Source organism: Scophthalmus maximus, chromosome 7 (assembly GCF_022379125.1).
Source record: "Scophthalmus maximus strain ysfricsl-2021 chromosome 7, ASM2237912v1, whole genome shotgun sequence".
NCBI classification, from domain to species: Eukaryota; Metazoa; Chordata; class Actinopteri; order Pleuronectiformes; family Scophthalmidae; genus Scophthalmus; species Scophthalmus maximus.
Window position 1 is genome coordinate 4,440,567 of NC_061521.1, and position 20,775 is coordinate 4,461,341.

Here is a 20,775-nt window from a genome sequence, read left to right on the forward strand (position 1 = left end):
TACTCACAAAACTCCCCTTTAAAATCTTTACAGTTTAAAAATTGATATTGCTTTGTGCAAATATTACATAATATCACAAACTGTCAACAACTTATTATCAACACTTCTCCATATTAAGTTTGTCACCATCTGCTGAAGTTCTGTATATCCTTTGTTAGTTTGCCACAGAAGGTTTCATCCCGTATCGATGTCCCATCCAAAGTGGTCACAAGTGAAACAAAGCAGCACTAGTGTCAACAATATTACTGTCAAAAATGTTATTATTAAAGAGCTGTCTTCAGTAGAGTCAGATGAGAAGATCAGTTTTAGCTCTGTGTATCCAGGATAGAGATATTAAAGCCTCGCTTATCATAAAAACTGAATTTAGGTAGAAAATGCTTGCCTAGTTCCATCACAAGTACGGAATCCACCCTGCAACAACTCCAACTTAAGCACTTAGTACTTACTTCAAACTTGTTTAAAGGTTCTACTCTACTGAAGCTGATCAGTATGTTGTCCCACAGTTGTGAGTTGCTCTGGATAAAAGTGTCTAAGTTCCAACTGTGACTTGCTTCCTGGAGTCCCAGTGGAACTCCCTGAGAAAACGAATTGGATTTTGAAGATGCAAACAATTTACATATAACCGCTCAAACACAAATAGTAACGCCCCATTTAACTTAAGCCAAATGAGGCAATAAATTAATGACTGTGTCACATTATTATCTCAACTTTGTGTTTGCACAGAGATAACCAGCGATTAGTATGCTGGTTTTGTGTCTTGCTCGAGAAAAGTCCAACAGATATGGACACACAACCTGCGACCTTGGACAGTTTAAGGCTTGAGTGTCTGAAAAGAAGTACAACCTGATTCTGCATTCCAGTCGGCCCAGCGACAGGTTAATCATCATCTGCTGAAAACATCCCAACTTAACAACGGTGGGGTTACGACAGGATCCAGCAGGAGGAAAAAGAAAAAGGACGACAACAAGCGAAAAGGAAGAATAAAAGAAAGAAAGAAAGACATAGAATGATGAAGAGGTTGAGCAAAACCCTGTGGAACTATCGCAGCATCTGTCTGATTGTCCTTACACCGCTGCTGCTGCTTCCTCTTCCTGTTGTCGTCAGTACAAAGGTGAGTTCTTCTTGCATGACAACAATTACCACATAAAAAAATCAGAAGTCTATGGTTCAAAGTAAACTGAACTGAAGGGATGAAAGAACTTTACTCTGAAATATTTTTTCAGCACTGGTAATCACTTTGGTAACACTGAGTTCAAATATTATCTTAATTGAACTTTGTTCCCACAATACACATCCACCTCAACCTCTGGATTTCATCTATGAAAAAAGGCTTGTCAATCACACATGTGGGAGGTGCTGTGTTTTTTTCCTTATTTCTTAAAGCCACACACATTCATCAACTTTGAATTAAAAACGTATCAAAAGTCAATGACAAAAAGTTGATGGTATTCATGTACCTCATCATTTATTTGGGATGCTAGTTTCCACTTCACTTTTTTGCGTATTTTTTTTATCGATACAGAAGCTTTTCCACCTGCCACTGAAGTTTTTATGCACCAAACTGAAAAAGGTAAATAAAAAAGAGGAAAGTGGTAGAAAGGTATTTTTCTCAAGAACTGGTAGAGACCAAAACCAGAGCTAACCGTTGTGACTAAAACATGTTGACAAAGAAGAAATAACAACAGGGAACCCCCCTCATCCCCCCAAAAATAAAAAATAATAATTGAATTAATAAAAGAATCAATAGTCTGAAAAAAATCTATATCAATAAAGAGTGAAACAAGTGGTTTTTCTCGGTCTGTTTTCTTAAAGCAGCAAAGCAGATATTAGTAAAACTGCAAACACAAGAATTGACTTTTTTGTCTGGATATGTACCTTTATATCAAAATGATAAATGCATACACTATTGTTCTTTCTTAGGGTCTCATATCACATATAAATGCAAGATTTTTGTGTGTTTTGTTACTGCAGCAGGCAGAATGTGCGTTTGTGCTGCTACTGATGGCGACATACTGGGTGACAGAGGTGATTCCTCTGTCCATGACTGCCATGCTCCCCGCCATCCTTTTCCCTATGTTTGGCATCATGAATTCCTCTGGCGTGAGTACATCTCCTTGTTAGCAGAGCAATTTATTCTCCTTCAACTTAATGCAGCTATAATGGCAATGAGTGAAACGCCAATAAAACTATGAACGTACTGAGAGGTATTACTCAAATCCCCTCTGCTTTCTGGAGTTTTAGATTGAACCTTTGCAGGCAGCTGCTTTTAGAGAAAAGGCTGTTAAAAAAGCCCCTGTTCGCTACCTGCTAAGCAGCAAACAGCGGACAGGAACATAGCTGGTGACCATAGTGGACCATTTCACAGCAGAAGAGCAACATAATTCTCTCAAGAGCTAAAGCTAAAAGAGAATTAATATTTTACCTGAATTTGCCAGGTTCCCATAAATATGGCTCAATGAATGTTTTTTATTCTCTGTATCCTGGATGTGTACATATTGTATAGGCTGTTACCGCAGGTTTAGGCTGGAAAAAAATGCTAAAAATTTCTTTATTATTTATTTACCCTGTGGAGTCTGAGGGTATTTTCATGAACCCTCGTAATTTTGGTATATATGCTCTTGATAAAGTTGTTTGTTTGAACAAATCTTCCAAGTCACATTACTTTTTTATATTCAGCACAAGTTCAGCTACAATTGTAACCGAGAAGTTTGTTTCCATGATTGTACTTTTTTTTTTTTAAAACTGTGCTGGAATGTGTAAAAAAAAAAACATTACCTTACCAATTGAGTCAAACTGTTTCAATCCCTTGAGGTTATTCCTTCAAGTCTTGGGTTTGTATCAAGCACAAAAGCTTGTTTTGGACAATTAAATTGGCAATCTAAAATTGTATTTCCTTTTGATTTGGGTTCAAAAGTTGGCAGTGGGAGGGGTAATGGGATAATAATATTTAAGGTATTAGTAATAATAGTTTAGCTATATTGCTAACTAATTCAACTTACTTCATACATCAGGTATTATACTTTGTACTGTTGCTATCCTGCTTCTGTCCCAACATCTTCACAAACAAATATGTACTCCAGTAAGAAAATATCAGCAACATAAAAAAATAGCCAACTCAGGCTGGGAGAAGATCTTAATGTTGCTAACTTACAGTAGCTATGAAGTGTCCAAACCCTAGAAGTGGCTACTGCCACTATAGTTAAGCAATGACAGAAAAAGAAATAATAGAAATAATAATGGCTACTTTTAAGTAACTGTTGAATACATGTAAGAATGTGATTGTTTGTTGATTTGTTTTTATTGTTGGAGTTGTGTACTTACTGACATATGATTTTTTTTCTTTACCTTAATGTTTTTTCCCAGATTTCTTTCCTTGTTCTCTACTTGTATAGCATTACTCTCATATTTTTGGTCTGTTCTCCTCTAGGTGGCAAAAGAGTACTTTAAAGACTTCCATTTCTTGCTGGTAGGCGTCACCTGTCTTGCCACATCCATTGAGAAATGGGGTCTCCACCGCAGAATTGCCCTAAGGCTTGTCACCATGGTGGGGGTTAACCCTGCATGGTGAGCTCCACCCTTTTCTGCCATAGGCATATTTCACAGAAGACAAAATGGAATGTCACATCAGGAAATTTAGCTGCTTTCAAAATACTACGTCATTATGCGACGGCAGATGTTATGACATGCGTCTACCGTGGTGAAACTACATTTTTCCAAAGATGGACTACAAAAAACGCAGCGGCTCTATTCACCTTTTTCAGAGTGTTTTACCACCGTGTGACATCAGATGTAAATGATTCATACTGTATGTACCATAACCTATATGATGATGTGCGTCTCTTCTGGGTCATATTCATACTCTTCTACTTCTTCTATTCGTTTACGTTCATGCATGGCGCGTCACGTTAAATATTGCTTTACTTCCTAAGCAGATTTGACAATTCGACCATACCCCATGTCTTACTGGGACACAAGCACTGAACAGAGACATTATTAAAGCCTGTGGAAAAAAAGGCCTATAGGATTCAAATTTTGACTTTATAGAGGTTGGCATATGTGATCTAACAGTGTTCATAATAAAAAAAAGACAATAACAGATTACTCATTGATAAAGTAATAACATTACTTTGTTAATCACTCATCAGCAAATGTCATCGGTTATGTTACTCGTTACAATACCATTGTTGCCCCTTACCCAGTTCCATCAATTGCCAAATCCTCTTCATCCAAAGGTTTTAACTTGTGTTTAACATGTTTCTAACCCAGATTAGTCTGTTACATGAACACTACCAAGCTGTTGTCAACCCGCCATCTAGTAAGACAGCTAACATGCCAAAAAGACTCCCAAAGATCTTTTTCTCTCAATTTTGGTCCCCTTGTTGGTGCAGCTGGGTTAGAAAGTAGGTGTTTTAGTGTGGAGACACACTTGGAGACTGGAGTTTGTGGAAGCTCCTGCTCTGACCACTGGTTCATTTTCTCCAGGTTGATGTTGGGCTTCATGTCTGGTTGTGCCTTCCTATCCATGTGGGTCCAAAACACCTCAGCTGTTATGATGATGATGCCCATCGTAGAGGCTGTTCTGCAGCAAATCCTGGGGGCCAAGGGTTATGCCGGTGAAGACAACCCTAACCTACAACTGGATGGTACGTTTTAAGTTGATCCTGTTTTTTACACAGGGGAATTTGTCATCAGTGTTCTTCTATATACACACCAAAAATATAGCTACTACTACTACTAATACTACACACTACAAATAACCTACAGTCCTCTGCTCCTGAGTAATTAGGCCCCAAGCTCCACTGACAAAGTCAGAGCGAGGACCTATTGTAATTGAAGGAATTATATGTTATGTAAGTACAATTTCAATTAGCAACAGGAATGTGGTTAAACTGTGGTTAAAACATTTTACATGAGCACTGAAGATTCATCCAGTATTAAAGTAGGATACTAGGCTGGTTTATTTAAATTTAACCCAATACTAATTCAAAGCATTTCAAATAAAGCAGCATTCATTTAAAAACACAATGATGACGAAAATAATTTCACCTTGTGAAAAACAGTAGAATGGAAAAAAATGAACAATGTATAGAAAGTATTTTTAAATGAAATTTATTATTATTTATTATTATTATTATTATTAGAGAAGATATGAAGTGAAAGTACTGTAAATTGATTAACTCCCTCACTGCAAGCCTCCAAGCATATCAGCAGCAGTCCTACTACATCTATCTGTCTCCCCAGATCACCGAGGTATCAAAACTTATAGGTAGGCACATGTAGTAGGATGGCTACCTATAAGTTTTGATACCTCGATCTATTTGGATCCCCAACCACCTCCTCTGAGTCATATTTCTCACCATTATGCCAGCAATCACACATTACAAATGCTTCTCACACCAAGAACATTTACAACTGCAATCAAACGGTAACGCTTCTGCTCAAAAAGCCTTAAGTCGACCCTGCTCAAGTTGAGAACCATCAACCCTTCTCATTACTTCCATTCCTATCTAAGGCTATCAAGAAGGCAGATTACACACGGGTCTAAGAATTCCTCTATTAGAGTGGCTTCCTTTATCCAAATCAGTAGAGCTCCATTGACATGGCTGGGACAGAAGCCCTATGAGCAGCTGGAATTGGAGCTCAGTCTTCTGTTCTTATCATGCTGGACTTCTCAGCAGCCTTTAAGACATTGAACCACCACATCCTTCTATCTGTACTCTTCAATATTGGCATCTTGGCAAGTGCTTTCTTGATTTGAATCCTATATCGCTCAGCCTTCCTTCAATGTATCATGGCGTGAAAAAACATCTTTATCCCATCTTCTCCCCACAGGGGTGTCCCAAGGCTAGGTGCTGGGGTCCCTTCTCTTTGCATCATACATCACTTCCTAGGATCATATTATCCATGTGCATGGCTTTTCATATCACTGCTATGCAGACAACATGCAACTGTACCTGACATTCCCACTAGATGAAGGAAGGCCACCTTTAATGAAACTTCTCTAAGAATGACCTATTAGTCATCCTGGCCAATCAATCTCTCCATCAGAATATCAACACCTAAATTGCCTCTCCATCTCTCATCACAGGTGTCATGTATGATGACCAGCTTTTGTTAGGCAGTGCATCCTTGTACACAAGTCATGAGCAGTCCATACAGCATGTTTGTGGTTCCCCAATGGTAGAACGAGCAGCCAAATATATCTGGAAGAACGAAGGACTTGTTACTATTAAGGGACAATTCCTCTTGCAACAGTGCTTACACATTAACTTGACACTTATTTTGTTGAACGTCTTTAACCTTATTTCCCACAGTGTACAGATAGCACTTAGTGCTTACTTCAAGATATCCTCTAGTACTGAAAATTTCCTTTTGTCCCTCAATTGTAAGTCGCTTTGAATAAAAGTGTCTGCCAAATAAGTAAATGTTCATGTAAGTCTGAACATCAAATAAATTAAATGAAAAATACAGGAGAGAAAATTGATTAAGAGCCTGTCTAAGAAACCAACATGTAGAAAAACTTAAATCCCCATAAAAAGTATTTCTTAGAACAGTATCTCGGTACAATAAGAACAGAGAGAAGTTAACCACAGGCAGTTGTTTTTTTTTTTGCAGAAATTGACGACCATATTGAAAAGATGAATAAAAACTTAAGGTATGTGACAGATTTGTTGTATATTGTATACATATTTAAATGTACATATCCAGAAACATTGCGTCCTGCTCTGTTGTGTTGACTGTGCCTCTGGATTCCCAGTGTTCTGTGAGTTCTAGGATCCTGGGATTACAGTGCATCTAGTTCATATTTATAATGCATTCCTCTGTTTCTCAGTGACAGGGAGGATCCAGATGGTCCTGAAGAAACTTTCATTTGTGTTCAGATACAGCCAGTGCCAGAGCCTGCTGCAGCTCTGGTACAAAAAAACACTTTACAAATTAAATCATACAGTTTGTTATATTTGTCAATCTATTGTTACAACTGCTGATACCCTGAGATTCTGCAGCAGCTTGACCCATTGCAAAATCTGCCATAACTACTACTGCCTATAATACTAGTACTGCTACTGCTTAATCTCTGTTATGGCTGTTGCTAGGAGTTTTGTTACTGCTATCACTGCTATGGTTTTTGAATCTGTTATTTCTATTAGAAAAGGGTAAATTGATTGTATTTATATAGTGCTCCTCTAGTCTGCCTACTGACTACTGCTTGCCCAAATATATGTATTTATATAGTGCTTTTCTAGTTTTATTGACTACTTAAAGTACAGCACAAGTTCACACATTCACACACATTCATACAGCGCTACTATGTGCTGCCTTTTTGCACATTCATACACATTCATACACTGCTAAAAGGGACAACAGTGGCAATTTTGGGTTAAGTGTATTGCCAAAGGACACATCAGCATGCGGACGGGTGAAGCAGGGATTGTACTGCAGACCCTTTGGGCTAGTGGTCGACCGTCTCTACCTCCTGAACCACAGCCACTTAATTAAAAGAAATAAAGAGATAATGTCAGTGATTTGGGAAAACAGAAATGACAGGTTATCTGATGACAGAGCAGAGTCAAAGTTTAAATATTGTTACCTTTATTTCAGATTTCAGAACCACTACTCTGAATAGAACTTCTATTATTAGTGGCACAAAAGTGCTGCTAAAGCTGCTGTTCACTATGATGCAATACTACCGCCACTACTACTTTAGTGATAAGTATGCACCATTAATGCTGACTTTCATTATTTCTACCTATGGGTTGTAACTGCAGGCTGCAGAGTGCACGCCTGTGACTCCCAGCAGGACTCAGCAGGACCTCATGACGTGTAAAGCCATGTGCATCGCCATCGCCTACTCCTCCAACATCGGCGGCATTGCCACGCTGCCGGGAACCTCGCCCAACCTCATTTTCTCCGAGTACCTCAACCAGTGAGTGGTGCACCACACATGCTTACTGTATTTGAATGAGACAGAGAAATAGAATAGAAAAGAGAAGAGAAGGAATGAGAAACACCATTTGAAGCAATATACAAAATAAATGAAAACATCTGTGTCACCAGAAGATTCAGAACTTTTGTGTGCAATAAAAAGGATACAAATAAATCCACCTCTCACACTGTCTTTACATTCAGGATTTACCCAAAATGCAACTGCATAAACTTTGGGAAGTGGCTCTTGTTGTGCCTGCCCATCAGTGTCATCATGCTGTTGCTGACATGGATGTGGCTGTACTGGCTCTTCATTGGCTCAGAGTGAGTGTCAACACACCATCTGTAACGTTAATCACGTCATGTCTGTGTGTGTCATGTTGTCTGGCTCTTAACAGTTCCTACCTTTTTCCTTTACATCAGTTATTTTTGTTTAACTGTATGATATCTGCTTTATTGATTAATTTTATTAAGTATTTCTGTGAGTTTCACTATCAAATGTTCAAGTTGAACTTTTCTTGATGGTTCAGTCCTTTCGACACCAACATTTCACTTCTATTAGTCCTTGCGAGGTATAAATAGAAAAAATGAGACTCATAAACATACAATGAGTATGTATACTGTGTTTATTCCATTTGTAACACTTTTACTGTTGTGATTTTGAATTTGCTGAAAAACATGTCAGATAGTCAGTTTGACTTTAAACAATAACCTATAAACTTTACATGAATATCAACGACGTGTAATATGTGTGTGATTCAGTTCGGATTTGTTAAGTATTTGATATAATCTCACAAGACTATGATCATTTTAACACAACCTGAGGCTGAGGCATGAGTGTAACGCTAATGATAGCATTAGCAATGTGATGGTGTCAGACGGGTTTATGATTAGGGCTGCTGACCTTCGCACATGCTTAGTAATCTCTCCATTAGCTGCTCAGCACCGTGTGTGCTGGTGGTTTTAACCAAACAGACTATCATTTAGTTCACTGTGAGCATTTTCCTTTCGCCCATCAATAATACAATCTGTCTGTGTGGACTGGACACACACACACACACACACACACTGTCTCATACACAAAGCTTCAAGTTCCTGTGGCGATGTGGAGGGGAGCGGTCTGAGAAAGAGAATGCTGCAAGAAAAGTGATAGAAGACGATTACAAGTTTCTGGGACCCATGAGGTGATCATTTCTTCATTTCTTCATTTATTTTTTTTCAGGTGATCAATCAATGTGATTATTATCTAATACATGTGCCTGTTCCTGTCGGTCACTTATGGAAGCTCTCACACTTCCATGTTGCATGCTTCAACTGAAACACTGGTAATTCACTTTGAATGGGGTGCTGTCATTTGTTGCCAAACTGCATTGCTGTTCAATGGCTTCGCTTTGCTTGCTCTGCGTGAAGAAACATAGAAAATGTTGATGCTTCCTCACAGGTGAATTGCATGGTACAGTTAAGCAATTATTGTCCCATCATACTCCTTGGCATGTATAAAAATGCAGATCAGGCCCAGTGGGTTCTGCTTTTGTATCAATATAGCAAGAGAGGCTTTCACCTCTTGCTTTATGATACAAAAGTGACTTTGACAGCGAGGTCAGTGACTAAAATGATGTCTGCAATGACATCAGAAAACAGGTCCGAAAAAAAGATGAGCAACTCTTCGCAGGTGACTGTGAATGTCAGTTTGTCGTTCTATGAGAGGGATAAATGGAAGAACCGCAGCGCATAAATAACTCATGACATTTGAAAGTTCAGGGTGCACAAACATGCGTACTGGTGTGTGAGGAAAGGTGATTAGGTCAGATGACTCATCCTTCACCATATTCTTCACAAGCGGGCAATGCATGTAGTGAAGAGAGGAGAACAGTACAGGTGCCCAAGCCCTACAGTGCTGCCATGGTTTGGCTCTACTTATCTCTGTATAGAGGGTACGGTCACTACAAATCAATGCAAAGTTCTTGTGAGTGCTCACCTTCATCCTGTGGTGAAACATCTCTGTCCAGGTGGGACGGTTCTCTTCCAGGATGACAATCAATAGGGCAAGAGGGCACACTGAATGGTTTTAATGAGTGTGAAAAGGATGTGAACCATCTGCTGTGACCCCCAAAATACAGTCATCCATTTGTTACACTCATACTCATTCATACATTGATCCTGTAAGTCAGTACAGTGTATGTCCATACAAACATGAATGTATTAATTCAGTTATATGTTCATTGATTTATATATTCATTTTGTCACCCAATGATATTTCCATACATTAATCAGTAGATCAATTCATCCATTCACTTCTGGCACAGTACTGTTTGTACATTTATTGATTTCTAAATTCATTGACTCAAATTTCTGATCTGTAAGTCACTTATTCATCCTTTCCATTCATGTATGCATTTATTCACTTATTCGGTCATATGTTATATTATTCAGAAATTCATGTAGCTATACATTCATTCATTTCTTTCCCTCCCTTCAGCTCTCAGGAGATCTTCACTGCAGTGGTTTTTCTGATGATGGTCTTGTTGTGGTTGACTAGATCTCCAGGGTTCATGTCGGGCTGGGCTTCTCTCTTCCCCCAGTGAGTCACATCCACTTGTATTTTTCACTGAAAATTATTTTGACTCAGACAAACACTCAGTGAAGAACCAGATGTTGATTTATTCACTGCTGAAAATAGTCCTCAACAAATGCACTGATTCCACTTGAGCTGCATTTGATAAAAACTGCAGTGGTCCTCCCTTTTAAAGGTGACATGTTATGCAAAAATCACCTTTTCAGTGTTTGTGCGCATGGGTATCTGGGGGCCTGCCAACCCACAAACTGTGGAAAAAGACCACCCTGTCATTTTTTTGTCTTTCTCTCTCACTCTGATGTCACAGTTGAACTCTTTTGGGGTAACCATGTCTGCAATCTGAGAATCTCCACTTTCTGGTGAAGGGCGTGACATTTCCTACAGTTTTGAAAGCAGTTGACCAATCACAACAGACTGGGCCGTCTGGCCAATCAGAGCAGACTGGGGTTTATCAGTAGGGGGAGTTAAAAGAAATTCAGGCGAGGAGCTGCAGGAATGGGCAGTATGAGAACACTAATGGTATTTCTGAACATTAGAGCATGTAAACTTTTTCAAGTGGTAACCCAAATTAAAAGTATGAACCTGAATATGAGCATGATATGTTACCTTTAAAAAATCCCTGAGCCGTTGTTTCATCTCCGCCAAAGAGATGTTTTCACCCCTACCCATTGGTTTGTTTGGTAGATGAATTGCAAAACACATGCAGGGGAAGTCAATAAGTATTGAGAGATGAGCTATTGGTTAAGGTTAAAAAAGTAGACCAGCACCAGACTGATTATTTTTGAAACACTTACATTTGAAATTCCAATCAGTGGTAATAAAACATCTCCCTAGTTAATTTTTTTCGATCTTGTCTTGAGCAGTCACTCAAGCTACATCACTGATGCCACTGTAGCTCTGCTGCTGGGTCTCTCCTTTTTCATCATACCTGCCCACGGACCCTCCAGAAAATATGGTAACTACATGAAATATTACAATTCCGCAAGGCAGGTTTGTCTTCTGCAAAAACCACATACATACTTTGAGTATTTCTTGCTATATTATTTCCACTCGTGCAATGGATATATATTCATCTCTCTCCATCCAGAGGCCCTGATCTCCTGGAAAGAGTTCCAGGCCTTGATGCCATGGAAAGTGGCCCTGCTGGTCGGTGGAGGCTTCGCACTCGCTGAAGGCACAAAGGTAATCTGCGTCTGTCTGTCTGTAAACATCCACTTTTGGTTCCTCTTGTACATTGAGGTGATTGATATTTGACTCTGCACAAATGTGTCAAATATGATGAAAAACTAACATTGTTAAAATCTGTATAACTTCCTGACACACTGAAACAGCTGTTTCAAAAGTGGGCAGCCCCTCCTAATGTACAGATAATTCAATAGGGGAAGATCAATACTTCTCTCCCGTCTGTACCATAGACTGTATATTATGATGGATGACATAACAGCTCGCCAAAAAGCAGGCAAAATCCTCATGATCGCTGCCTAGTGGCTGGCTACAGTATAGTTCATAAACCAAGTCCTGTCCATGTTGGTGGATAGGACATGGTTATAAGTCCAAGAACACGTCAAAAAAAATGTTCTCACTTCTGTCATTTAAGGTGGCTGTTATCACACTGAAGTGTTAATTTTCCCTGGAAGGTTGGTTTTGATAATTAGATATTTGATGTTGTAATATGGGGTGAAACTTCATGATTGACAGATGAGACTGACTCACATGTGTCAGCGGGACCTCGATACTGCAGCACCACACAACGGTCAATACTGCGCAGACTCTAACCTCCAAATGACGTCAAAAGCCTAAGATTGCAGCACCCGTATCTGGAATATTTTAGCTTCATTTTTGTAAAAAGGGAGGAAGTGGAGGCTTGTCATCCATCTGTATATACAGTCTATGGCTAACTTAGCTTAACTGCTTTGTAAGTCAAAAAATATGGTAATATTGGGGCAAACCTTTTCTTATTCTTTAAAGTCAACCAGGGAAGACTTCAGAAAATCACAGATCCCAAAGAGGATTGTAATGGTACAAAACTTTGCCTAAAACACCAAAACTTGATGTTTTTGCACTTTTGTACCCATCAAACAAATGAATAATATTTTTCTGAGCACCTTAAGAGATTCTTTATGTTGGCTGTAAGTTTTAAAGTTTGTTCTTCATCTATTTTTATAAGTATAATAGTCATATTCAAGGACATGATTACATAGATAAGAGAATATTTTTTAGATAATAAGGAATAATTTTTATGATAATGATGGGCAGGCCAAAGACAACTGTGAAGTTGTTGTGCAAGTTTGTTCAAGTAACATTTGACAAAACCCAGACGCCCTTCTTGAAAAAGGCCCAGTTTCCTTTAATCTTCAGCGAATCCACACATGATAAAAACAACTCTTATATAACTTTCCTCTCAACATGACAGTTTTCAGTCTCTGATCACAATCACAATGCAGGGTGACAATGTCTTGAAACGAATTGAAACGAACAGAAGCAAAAAATAAGAAAATGTAAGTCAACTAATATGTTAAGGATCAGATCCATTAAATGATCAAAATTAGAATTATTGCCCTCTGACACCGATCTCAATCTGCCCCACCTGTTTTTGCTGCTCACAGCACTGACAACACACATTTTGCAACTTTGGCTGCAACATGTCTTTTCAGAAATACTATTTCTTATGAATATTACACAGAAGACAAGACACCGTTTCATCAGGTATCAGGTTTCTAAAAGCAAATGCTGCTTGTGTGTTTGTGTGTGTGTGTGTGTGTGTGTGTGTGTGTGTGTGTGTGTGTGTGTGTGTGTGGGTGTGTGTGTGTGTGTGTGTGTGTTTGCAGGAGTCAGGCCTGTCTTTGTGGGTGGCTGAGCTGCTGACACCTCTGGGTGATCTGCCAGACTTGGCCACCATCGTTGTCGCCTGCATCATCGTCACCACGGTAACAGAGGTGGCCAGCAACGCCGCCACTATCACCATCTTCCTCCCCATCCTCTCACCTCTGGTAGGTTCTCATACTGCACAGACACTCATATTGACGCAGAATGTGTTCTTAGTTTTAATACTTGAATTCCCTCAGTCACTGGTCGACAGTTTATCAACAGAGTCATCCATTCAACATTCAGAGGAGTCAAATCTTACAGAAGCCCTCCACCCATTTCTCCTTGGTTCTATATCAGTCTGCATCTTCCTTACTGAGATCCATTAAGCCAATTCTCCTGGCTCATCATCTTAAGGTCTAAAGCTGCCCAGAGAACGCAGACAGCAGCCAGGACTTTGGGTCCTTCGGGTTGGTCTCAGTGAAGACGTCACAGGGAACCTCCCCTGGTTTGGCAGGCACAATCCGAGAAATGGAGCATAGGGAATCAAGAAATAGCTAGCAGCAGACACATCTACACATTGAGAACAAAAGTCAAAGAGCTGTTTTGTTGCAATTATAGTCATATTATCTACTCAACAGTGTTTGGCAGAGACTATGCTTAATTGATGCAAGAAACCTAATGAAGTCACTCTCATTTCTCTTCAGTTAGAAACAGACAGCTCTGCTCTCAGTCTGCTTCATTTCATAACCATGACCAACCCTTCCTCTGACCTCCACTTTGTAGGTGGGTTTTTATTTCAATAGTCAAATGTGATAACATTGACTCAACTTTTGGCACAAGAGGAATCCGATGGAGAGAAAAGCACCAATGGAATATTATTTTATATTTTTCTAAATCAGACAAATGTGATGTAATCAAGAAAACTGCAAAAATAACTTTAAACAATGTGTAAAGGAAAAATAATTTTAGCAGCTACTCCATCAATTGATAGAGTTCAAATTGTTATTCTATTCTGTCATTGACAGGAGAGATGATCATGGGTACAGCATTTTTACCACAGCAACTTTTATAGGGACAGAATAATGGATAGATTTAATCAGTGAAGGAGTTTCCAGTGAATGAGTTTCTATGAGCTTCATAATCAACATCATTAAAGGTGATCATACCCTCCTCATAATCCACAAACACACCCACCTTCCCCAGCTTCAACGTTGGAGGTATACAGAATGGAAATACAACACCAGGATCAAATTTATTTGGCTCTCTGAAACATATTGTCCAGTAACCCGACACAGGAGTCAACCAGATTTCCCCATTTCTGTAAATCCCCCCGGTGACAACTGACAATTACCATTCAGTTTTCTCATGAACCTCAACCTCATAGTAAAATCTTCCTGACGGGTAATTCTGCTTCCCCAAGACACAGAGACTTTCCATCACCATGATGTACCTGTCTCCCATCCTCAGACACAATGAGTTTGGGATGTGTTGTGTCAGGATCAAGTATCACATCTACTGCGTACTGCCGGACCCTCTCCAGCTCCGTCTCAAGCAGGTTTAATCTGCTTGTTGAGTGTCTCCTCCAGCTGATTCACAACATGTGTTGAGGGCCGAGAAGCTTTGCAGGAGGCGGAAGTGGTCTTCAGAGTGTGAGAGCTGCTCCAATTCAGTGCATCTCGTCTTCAGCTCAGAGATTTCCTGTTCCAGCTCTTTGATGAAGTCTTCAGACAGTTTCTTTTTCGTTCTCTCCTGCTCTTCAATCGTCTTGATGAGTTCAGCCCTGCCTCTCTCAACAGATGAGAGAGCAGCGAAGACCTGATCACTTTCGGGTATTTCTCTGTCTACTCCACTGAGCGTTGGCTCTCCTCAATCTTCTGTCATCTCTTTTGGATCATCTGCTGATAGTCAGCCTCTGTCTCACTCAGCTCTGCCTTCTTTCCTTCATACTCTTCTTCCAGAGGAACAACATCATGTGTCTTGTGGTCTGAAATGGTGCAGAGCATGCAGACACACTTCTGGTCGGTCTTACAGAACAGCTCCAGCAGTTTATCGTGCTTCGTACACGTCCTGCCTTCAAGGTTCTCCACAAGCCCAATCAGCTGATGTCTTTTCAGGCCTGACACTGTCAGAGGAGACTCCAGGTGAATGTTGTAGGAGGGGGCCAGACACACCAGGCAGGACTTCAGGGCCTTCAGTTTGGCTCCAGTGCAGGCATCACAGGGAACCTCTCCTGGTTTGGCAGCTTGTTGTTCTGTGACACTGCTGGCTCTCTGTTGAGTCGACTGTCTGAACTGAGCAGCCATCTCAGAGATCAACGTGTTGACCCGCAGCTCAGGTCTCATGTTGAAAACCTCTGTACTGGTGGGACACCGGCACAGGACATTAATATCCCAGTTTGCAGTGATGCAATTTTTACAGAAGTTGTGTCCACATTGTCAGGTGACAGGAGCAGTCACATCCAGACAGATGGGGCACAGAAACTGATCCTCAGTCAACAGACAGCTGGCAGCAGTCATACTCTATCCACAAACTGTGAACAAAAGTCGAAGATTGCTATATTGCACTCACATTAAAAGCCCATAGGACAATTGGAACGTGGAACTAAATTAAAGCTGCTTTAAACACTGTAAATATAGTCTTCTGTACTCACCAGTGTTTTGCAGAGACTCTGTTGTGTTGATGAGAAAAACCAACAGAGAGCCTCGACAGGGCTGAGTCCAGCCTCATTTCATATGACACTGAAGTGCTTCTCCCTCTGCAGTTCCCCCTCCCTGGCTATAACACAAACCAACCGAACAGTTTAGTGGCAGATTTATGAATTCCGGCTTTATCCTTGGTTTATGTGCTGATAGGTTCCTTTTACAATCCCTCTATAAGTCTAAAGTTCAGCCACCTGTTTGGCCTAACTGGCATGTTGACAGGTGATTGGAAATTAGCTACATAGTAACCTCTAGTCATATTCATGGCACAGGCTTGCTTTTGTAGCCTGATAGTTCTCTCGATTACTCATCCAACACCAAAATGCCACATTCTGCTGCAGCACCACGACCGCGTTGTCCTTAACGTTCATGTAACCTTGAGATCTGTACTAAATGTGACTCTTAACATGTCCGCAACTGAGGTTGAAACATACCACTGCGCATCACAGCACTCGACTGGTTGGACCACCGTTACACATGCATATATGTAGACCAGGGAAATCCCAAGCGTCCCCCCTGGTAAATCACACCCTGGTTATAAAGGTTTTCCAATGGTCATACAGAATCACAGCAAAAAAATAGTCCCAAAATGTCTAGAAAATTTTGAATAAACGTTCACTGTATATCAAAAAATCATTACTTTGCCAAAGCATTGGTAAACAAGCTACATTCACATATGCTCTCAGTGCCACACTGAAGTAGTGTTGCAGAAGTCATTTTTAAGTTTTTTGTTTTTTTCTACCTAGTTAACATGATGTCATTTGAGCACACAGATAACGAACAAGCAGGCTCCCTTGGTTTTGTAATGACTTCAGGGACAAATCTGGAAAAGACTCCAAGACTTTTTATGATATGATATGTTTGTATTTTACAAATACAAATATATAAATAAAAAAAATGTAGGTTAAACAAATATAAATATAGACTATTCAAATGTTGTCATTACAACAACTCAACCCAAGATTTATATGCATAGCTTGTTCGGCTGTAACAGCTGGATGAAAGACGCCTGGATGTTAAACTACTGTCTCCCTTTGGTCACTGTTGCTGTTAATTCTGCTTAAAAGCAGTTGATGAATACTTTCGTAATCAGACATTTGCATTTGTGTGGTTTGTATTTCTTTAGGCTGAAGCCATCCACGTCAATCCACTGTACGTCCTGATACCCACCACCCTGTGCACATCCTTCTCCTTTTTACTGCCAGTGTCCAACCCGCCTAACGCCGTCGTGTTTGCCTATGGACACATCAACATCATGGACATGGTGAGTCCTGTAGTACACAGAAAACTGTTAGAATTTACTCTCTCATAAAAATATGCTGGATGCAAACTAAACTGCTGAAAATTATGAAACAGAATTCTGCATAGCGAACGTTCAACCATGTCAGCTGTGTCTGATCATCACTGCAGGTGAAGGCGGGGCTTGGCGTTAACGTGATTGGCGTGCTTGCCGTGCTGTTGGCTGTGGTGACATGGGGAGTTCCACTATTCTCTCTGGATACGTACCCTGACTGGGCACCGGTCCTTCCCGGTTTTAACTCCACCACACCCTGACGATGGGTCCCCAGGCATGGTTCCGAATGTGAGCCTCCTGAACCTTTATGGACCTCTAAAGGGAGACATAGGTTAATGTGTTTTACTTCCTGAAAGATGAGAGTGTATATATTCTTCTGTGTTCGTTTCTCTCCACCAACAGCACATGCAAACATTTCCTATTTCAAGACGGATAGTCCTCTTAAACCAGGTGGTAGATAAAATTCATATTTTTATCTGCAAGTCACTATGATTTAAAGATACATCTGGTGTTATTTTTAAATTTTCTTGCTGTCAACAAGAAACCAACAGAGCTATCAAATTTTTCTGTGCCATAACGCACTAACCCTTAACCTATCGTTGACTTTTTTTGTTTGGTCCATGTTCCAACTGCTAACATAGAGGAGCAGGGTTTATGCCCTATACTGCAGCCAGCCACGACAGAGCTATCATAATGTTTGGGCTTCACTTTTGGGAGCTGTTATGTCGTCCATTTTTACAGTCATTGCCATGAACACACACACTGTATCTTATTTTGACTAAATCCCACATTCACTCTCCTGCTGCTTGAAAAAAAATGACTTGAGCAACAATCAAATGATGGTAAATGGACTGTATTTATATAGCGCTTTTCTAGTCATATAGACCACTCAAAGCGCTTTACAGGAAAGTCACATCCACCCATTCACTCACATTCATACAGCGGTGCTATACGGTATATATATACGGATATACGGTCCTCTCACACACGCACACACACACACACACACACCAGTCCAGTTTAGGTCAGCTCGCTCCAGGCTGCCGCGCGGATGCCGGTGTAGGTGAAGCGCGTGTTGGCTCCGTTCGGCGGGGTGTGACCATTCTGCTCGGGGGACGCGGGCGCCGCCCTCGCTCATACACTGTCGGAAGAGCCGTCAGAGGCAAGTTAGGGTTAAGTGTCTTGCCCAAGGACACAACGGCATGTGTACTGGCGGAAGCTGGGATCGGACCAACCTTCGGGTTGGTGGACAAACAACTCTACGTCCTGAACCACAGCCGCCCTCAATGTCATGTACCCTGATGTCATGTACTGTGAAAGGTGCCCCTTAAATAGATTTGGTTTAACAGCTCATTTTCTGTATAATTCTCTCTTCTTAGATACCACCTGGTAAAGAAAGTGAAACCTCTAGCAGTGAAAGAGAGAGAAATTCTTTTTCAGGAGTTGGTGGAGACTTAAGCAGAGCTGAAGAGCTGAAGCGAGAGTGAATAGTAGTCTTACTGTACATTCCTCAGGTGAACCTAAATACACATGATCATGTTGCTCTGGTCTGCTGGGTTTGTAAACTCAATTTGTTGCTAAAACTAATTTACAAGCTGATGAAATGTCAGATGTGGTGCTTTTAGCTCGTTCTGATTGCCCCCAAGTGGCCAAATGAAGTCCTTTTTTTTCTTATGTATTTTTAATGAATTTATTAGTGCTGCAAAATTGGAAAACGTAAAACCTGTTCCTCACTGGGTGTTCCCTGGTTGTAAATAAAGTTTGATTGAAAGTGAATAAATGCACACAAATGGCAGCAATGTGCTAGACCCTCACTATGACACCGTACAGTATAATTATTATAAATCTTAAAGCTGGATTTTGGCATATGGTTTTGGTCCCAATGGCTAATCCTCCCCTTCATGACAACTGTGGGGGAGGATTTCACAGTTTGAAATTCTGCATAATTAGGGGCGTGGATACTTGAGTGACAGGTGACGCCGCTGTTTGGAAGCCGCTCGGGGGCAGCTAGCCGCTGGCAGCACTAGCTGTCACCTGAGCTAATCCCCAGGCAGAACTGAACTCGGACTCATCAATTCAGCATTGACCCCAGGTTCTTCACATATGGTTTGTGAATAACTTAATGGTCATATTTTTCCCAAGTGAAACATGAGAACAATGGTGCCCGTAAGCTTTGATAACAATTAAATATTCTATACATACTGTACTGTTCATTCACTGTGTTGATAGAACACTGTTAAATCTAAAACTACATTCAAATACTGTTGAATATCTACAGAACACAAGCACACACCTTTTTTTTTTACAAACTAGTCTTACTATTTTTTATTTGTGTCATTGTTATTAGGGAAGGACCTGCCTGACTGTGCTGACCATGTTCTGTCTCCAAGAGCAAGGAAGAAAAATTAATCACTCAGTTCTTATCATTACATGTACTGTTACGTAGCTTTTAAAATATATTTAAATCAGACAAACCTGTTATTGCTTAAGGTTTTATCTGTAGTGTATGAGTTATTTGTCAATTAATAGTCAGATTTGAATGTGAAATCTCACATGTTCAGTCGGTATTAAAGACAAAAATAGTTAAGATATAAACATAATTTATTAGCCAGGACCAGAATTTATAGATTAACTCTCAGATTTATTTTTAGTGAAGGTACAAAACACAAAAAGGTGGACAATATTAAAATTATAGAACACATTTAATATACAGACTGGGCCTGTGCAAGCAGTAACAGCTGAGCTCAATAAGCCCAGAGGTGCAGAGTCCATGTGGTGGGAGGAGAAGGGGATACAGTGTGGAACTGTAGGGGAGGGGAAGAGCAGAGGTTATAAGTGTCGTAGCTATAGTTGGTATTTTTTATCAACATTGATGAACATAAAATAAACTCAACATTGTCCATGATAGTCAGGTATCTGTTTAGGCTTAACCTGAAGGCCAAATTCAATAGCAGTGACACTGCCAACTGTAGCAGTTCCAGGTCCCCTTCACAAGGTGCTGGAGGTGAGTCTGCTGCAGGTCGTCTTCATTTGGACCAGCCTGATGCTACTGATCTCCTTCAGGTTGTCGTCACCACAGTGGATGATGAGGACGTCAGCTGCTGCTCTTCCTCACGGAGTGGAAACAGAGAGGAAGAAGGCTTTTCCACCCGAGTCCACGAGCCAAACAGCACGCCAAGGTCTGCAGCTCTCTGGACACCTCGACAGACAAACTCATCACCATGTCCACATTGTGACTGTAGGATTAAAATTAATAGATGAGTGAGAAATGCTTCAGATAATGAAAAATGTGAATTCCACTAAAGAATGTAGCTCACATTTTTATGTTGACAACACTGTTATGTCACAAATGTAGGATAAAATGGAACTAAAGAGCTACATCTCACAATATTGGTGACTTTATTTTTAGACAGACGATATAACTGTAAAGTCAAGCAGCCACGACTGGTACTGGTTTGTTTTGTGCAGCTAGTGGA

At 40.3% G+C, this 20,775-nt stretch overlaps 1 protein-coding gene and 1 pseudogene across 1 annotated transcript; one reads left to right on the forward strand and one right to left on the reverse strand.

Moving 5' to 3' along the window:
- Positions 1 to 715: 715 nt before the first annotated feature.
- slc13a1 (solute carrier family 13 member 1) lies at positions 716 to 19,463 on the forward strand. The gene is made up of 15 exons (XM_035643514.2): positions 716 to 1,111; positions 1,972 to 2,100; positions 3,428 to 3,564; positions 4,483 to 4,643; positions 6,616 to 6,655; positions 6,833 to 6,914; positions 7,767 to 7,924; positions 8,128 to 8,247; positions 9,009 to 9,107; positions 10,403 to 10,504; positions 11,362 to 11,453; positions 11,586 to 11,680; positions 13,327 to 13,488; positions 17,132 to 17,269; positions 17,416 to 19,463. Exons 1-15 carry the CDS (start codon positions 1,007 to 1,009, stop codon positions 17,557 to 17,559), a joined length of 1,764 nt encoding a protein of 587 aa, XP_035499407.2. The 5' UTR covers positions 716 to 1,006; the 3' UTR covers positions 17,560 to 19,463.
- LOC118315870 lies at positions 13,530 to 16,054 on the reverse strand (annotated as a pseudogene).
- Positions 19,464 to 20,775: the final 1,312 nt, after the last annotated feature.